Source organism: Drosophila willistoni, assembly GCF_018902025.1.
Source record: "Drosophila willistoni isolate 14030-0811.24 chromosome 2R unlocalized genomic scaffold, UCI_dwil_1.1 Seg167, whole genome shotgun sequence".
NCBI lineage: Eukaryota > Metazoa > Arthropoda > Insecta > Diptera > Drosophilidae > Drosophila > Drosophila willistoni.
The window spans coordinates 14,210,445-14,214,461 of record NW_025814050.1 but is presented as its reverse complement, the minus strand read 5'-3'; the positions used below and the strand labels follow the sequence as shown (position 1 = coordinate 14,214,461).

The 4,017-nt window shown below is 35.1% G+C and overlaps 2 protein-coding genes across 3 annotated transcripts; one reads left to right on the top strand and one right to left on the bottom strand.

Annotated features, from left to right (window-relative positions):
* The first annotated feature begins 403 nt into the window (after window positions 1-403).
* LOC6642297 (RNA-binding motif protein, X-linked 2) lies at window positions 404-1,017 on the top strand. The gene has a single exon (XM_002064938.4). It carries the CDS (start codon window positions 505-507, stop codon window positions 979-981), a length of 477 nt encoding a protein of 158 aa, XP_002064974.3. The 5' UTR covers window positions 404-504; the 3' UTR covers window positions 982-1,017.
* LOC6642296 (probable RNA polymerase II nuclear localization protein SLC7A6OS) lies at window positions 967-3,627 on the bottom strand. 2 transcript variants are annotated; one of them, XM_002064937.4, is made up of 4 exons: window positions 3,260-3,627; window positions 2,741-3,195; window positions 1,351-1,544; window positions 967-1,286 (listed from the first exon to the last, which is right to left on the bottom strand). In XM_002064937.4, exons 1-4 carry the CDS (start codon window positions 3,446-3,448, stop codon window positions 1,045-1,047), a joined length of 1,080 nt encoding a protein of 359 aa, XP_002064973.1. In that variant the 5' UTR covers window positions 3,449-3,627; the 3' UTR covers window positions 967-1,044. The 2 variants fall into 2 exon arrangements, with proteins under 2 accessions (XP_002064973.1, XP_023031387.1); XM_023175619.2 differs by lacking the exons at window positions 967-1,286; window positions 1,351-1,544 and adding an exon at window positions 1,991-2,444 and having other exon boundaries at window positions 3,260-3,621.
* Between the last annotated feature and the right edge of the window lie 390 nt (window positions 3,628-4,017).

Genomic DNA, 4,017 nt, shown 5'->3' with positions numbered 1-4,017 from the left:
TTGTTTTATTAACTGCTAGAGGTGAGTGAGCCCTCGATAGCACTATTGATAGAACGATAGTTCTCAAAATTATCGATATTTTTCCGCTACACATTTTATTTGTAACAATTCTATAAATTATTTGAGAATAATTGAATTCACCTTAAAGTAATTTCTGAAATTTAAATTCAAACCCTGGAATGGGTTTAAAGTTATATATCTTATAGACACAATTAAGAGTTCCCCCTATTAGGTAACCCAGTAAGCAATCTGCACATACAAACATTATAAATCGAATACAACTTTTTATAGAGTTTCAATGTACACACAATTACAAACAAAATATGAATTAATTGTGATACAATATTATTTACTTTTGGTGTTTCATGTTTAAAATAATTTAAAAAGTTATCGTTTAGTTGACCTCTCATCTCTAAGACCGCTCATTCTGTTCCATCCCTAGCATAAACATAAACAAACTGCAATTTTTATTAAAATTTTTTTTATTTTGCAAAATCAAACAAAATGAATCCCTTAACAAATATGAAAAATGTGCTAAAACTCAGCGAACATGAACTACAACATGGAGCGGGCAAGAAAAGTTGGCATGACATGTACCGTGATTCAGCTTGGATTTTTGTGGGAGGATTTCCTTATACCCTAACAGAAGGCGATCTGGTTTGTGTTTTCTCGCAGTATGGCGAAGTTGTTAATATCAATTTGGTCCGCGACTCGAAGACGGGAAAATCCAAAGGATTCTGCTTTCTATGCTACGAGGATCAACGCTCGACCGTATTGGCTGTGGATAATCTAAATGGCATTCAGATCACTGGCAGAACCCTGCGAGTTGATCATGTATCCGACTACAAGCCACCCAAAGAGAATGAGAAAACGGATGAAGAAACCCTGCGTCTGTACATGGAGGGATGTGCCCCTAAGCCACAAATTATAAATATTAAAACAGAAAAATCAAAAGACAAAATAAAATCAAGAGACAAATAAAATGTAATGATTAATTAGAGCGATTATAACTAGTAACATTTGCATGTATGTATTTGTATTCATTCATTCTTCATCAGCACTCTCAAAGGAATCCTCATCATCGGAGGAATCTCGACCATCTGCCTCACGTATTATGCGACGTTTATAACGTTCATAGGCACTGCCCCGCTCTCGATCGACATTGAAGAAATCCACATCATCGACAAAACTATCATTCTCAGCGTCTATGGTATGAATATAGGGATCGTGATATGTAGCATAATCCTCATCCTCACTGGAGCTGGCAAACTCATCTTCATCGTCATCTGTAGTCAAGCGAAAAGGAATATCAATATTTAATTTAATCAATGTTGATCAATTTGCTCTTACCAAATACAAATCTATTCATTTGTTGACACAACTCATCATCGGAACCCCCGCCCATGGCCCTGGGTCCCTCACCGTCGTCTTCATCGGGATAATCATTTGTATAGTAATTTTCTTGGTTAGAGTCTTCGGAATCATATTCCTCATCTTGATCATTGTAGCAATCCTCAAGTACAAGCTCACCCAATGGACAAATGCTGTGACAAGATGAAAAGGCATTGGTATTAAATGGTTGTTATATAATTTTAAGCTAAATAGACACAAAGACATTTGTAACCAGAGATCAGGAGGCTAGGGACAAACCGCAGACTGAGATTCATTCGGAGGCAAAGTAAATAACCGAATTGTAAAGTGAAGGTCAAACAAAACCATGTCTAGCAAATTTAACTGCTCTATATGCTCTTTTATCTTTACTAGATATAGCAGATTCGTAACTATTTTAACAAAATTAAAGTACTCAAACTTTAAAAGGTGCATTCAACTTTGTTTACAAATCAATATAAAATGCTGTATAAATGTCAAATTGGTTGTTACATTAGATTTAGCATTTCAAATTACCGAAATGTAATTTTATTAGCAATTTAAATTGTAATTGAAACACAGAGAAGGACTTTGATATGTGATAAAAAAAAAAACGTATAGGTATTTGTCATTCTTTATTCAAAAAGCTTGTCGTTAATTTATGTGGGAGGCACCCCTAAAACTATAGACATAATTAGATTTTAGCACAACAAAATGTATTTTATTTTCTTTGTATTTGCTTTTATTTTGTATTATTATTATTTTGGAATGGAAAGCTGGCCAAATCGAATGCATAGTTGTTGTCGTTGTTTTTGTGAGATGTCATGTGTGTGTGTAAGTGTGTGTGTAAATGTGCGGGTGAGGCAAGAATAAAATAACAATGAAACTAAGAAATTTGTAAAGTGTGCTCTCTATATAGATGAATTTGATGAGCTGCCAGTTAGCGCTGGAGTAGGATGGTAATCACAATATCTCTGTTGATTTTGATTCTTTGGCCATTTTAGGATAGATGGATGTCTCCCTGGTCCCAGCTTTACCAGTAGCAGTTGTTGTAGTAATTAAACGGATAATACAACCTTATAGAGAATCAAGAATTAAGTAGTTTTATATCAGAATAGAAAAACAAATTCATGACCTCACCTAGGACACAACAACAAACACCCAAATACGCACAAAAGCCACCACAAACACACACACACACAGTCACACGCAAAAACATACTCGAAAGACATATACACAACCGATTTCCATAATCTTTCTTTCTCTCTCTCTCTCAATATATATATATATATATGATTTTCTTTCTTTCGTTTACATATAATAGTATTTAGTGATATTATAAATTTGCTGTTCTTCAATATGTATGACAAACCTTAGATAATTGTCATCCATCATATCGACATAATCGGCCTGCATCTCATTCTCGGGTACATATAAATCATAGACATAACCGATATCTGAATCGGCTGGCTGTTGTGCCGGATCATGCACTATCGGTTGACCCACATCTGATGTCGATGGTTGATCCTGCTCTTGTGATTGTTGAGGCTGTGTTTCAATATCGACAATGGTTATGTCTTTTTTGCCACCACCGCCGGTTACAGTACTTTGGCCATTATTTGGACCACTTTCAGCCAGGTCAGTTTCATCTAATGTCGTTCTTAGGCAATTGACTATACGAAATCTTTGCTCTCTGGCATTATTTTGTGCCTCCAGCCGTTGACGATCCTTCCGAAGACTACTGGCTATCGGTTTTTGTTGAACAATCTCTTTTGCCGTTGCCTTGTTTAGACGAGCGGCCGCAAATTGTTTTGTTGCCGAATCGTCCTAAGGAGAAATCGTGAAATGCATTAATTCATGTGACAAAAACTTTCTTTCATAATATATTTACCTGATTTTTCAGCGTTCCGGCAAATTTCAGTACTGTGCTCAAATTTTCACTATCTTTTTTTTCATCGCCGTCAAGGAATTCGTTATTAACTCCTGCTTCATTAGCCAAGCGGCGTCGCTTGCCATTGAGGACAAAGGCTGTGTGAGGCTCCTCATCGATGCGGCGTTTTATACGTACTACAGCGGGCATTTTATCTTGCTTTTTTTCTTCTTTTCTGTTTTATTTAATTTTATTTTGATTTAATTTGTGCGTACCAACTAGGGAAGTCCTTGTGCTATGCGAGTTTAGTTGTTAATCATTTTGTTCAAAAAATATGACAAACAAAAGCAATACAACAAAAATGTGAGTTTCTCGCTTGTTTCGTATTTTAGAGATGGGAAATACATCGATACCACCGTTCGATAAGTCGATAGTAATTTTCCGCTGGTGATATATTAAATTTGTTTTTCATTATTTCCATTTAAATATTAATAGTTTTCATATTAGTAATTGCTTTAACAATTACAAAACAATATTAATACCTAATTCAATTTAAATTAAACAAAACAAAATCTCGGTACGCCGGAACAGGGGTATTGCAGAATACTTTTAAAGAGCGGGCGAATTTACACTGCTAAAAGTTATTAATTATACTCAATAATCATAAAATCTTTTGTCAGCACCATTTGTTTCCTTAAATTCATTCAATGTTCAATATTCTCTATGGTTTAGTGTTCGTAAACGCTTTTTTTTGTATGAATAATAGCGTTGCCAGTGTG

Bases quoted from the DNA above. Each gene is read 5' to 3' on its own strand.
- LOC6642297 (XM_002064938.4), top strand. From the start codon at position 505: ATGAATCCCTTAACAAATATGAAAAATGTGCTAAAACTCAGCGAACAT.
- LOC6642296 (XM_002064937.4), bottom strand. From the start codon at position 3,448: ATGCCCGCTGTAGTACGTATAAAACGCCGCATCGATGAGGAGCCTCAC. The intron at 3,196-3,259 runs GTAAATATATTA...ATTTCTCCTTAG, and splicing joins CCGGAACGCTGAAAAATCAG to GACGATTCGGCAACAAAACA. The intron at 1,545-2,740 runs GTTTGTCATACA...ATCTTGTCACAG, and splicing joins ATGGATGACAATTATCTAAG to CATTTGTCCATTGGGTGAGC.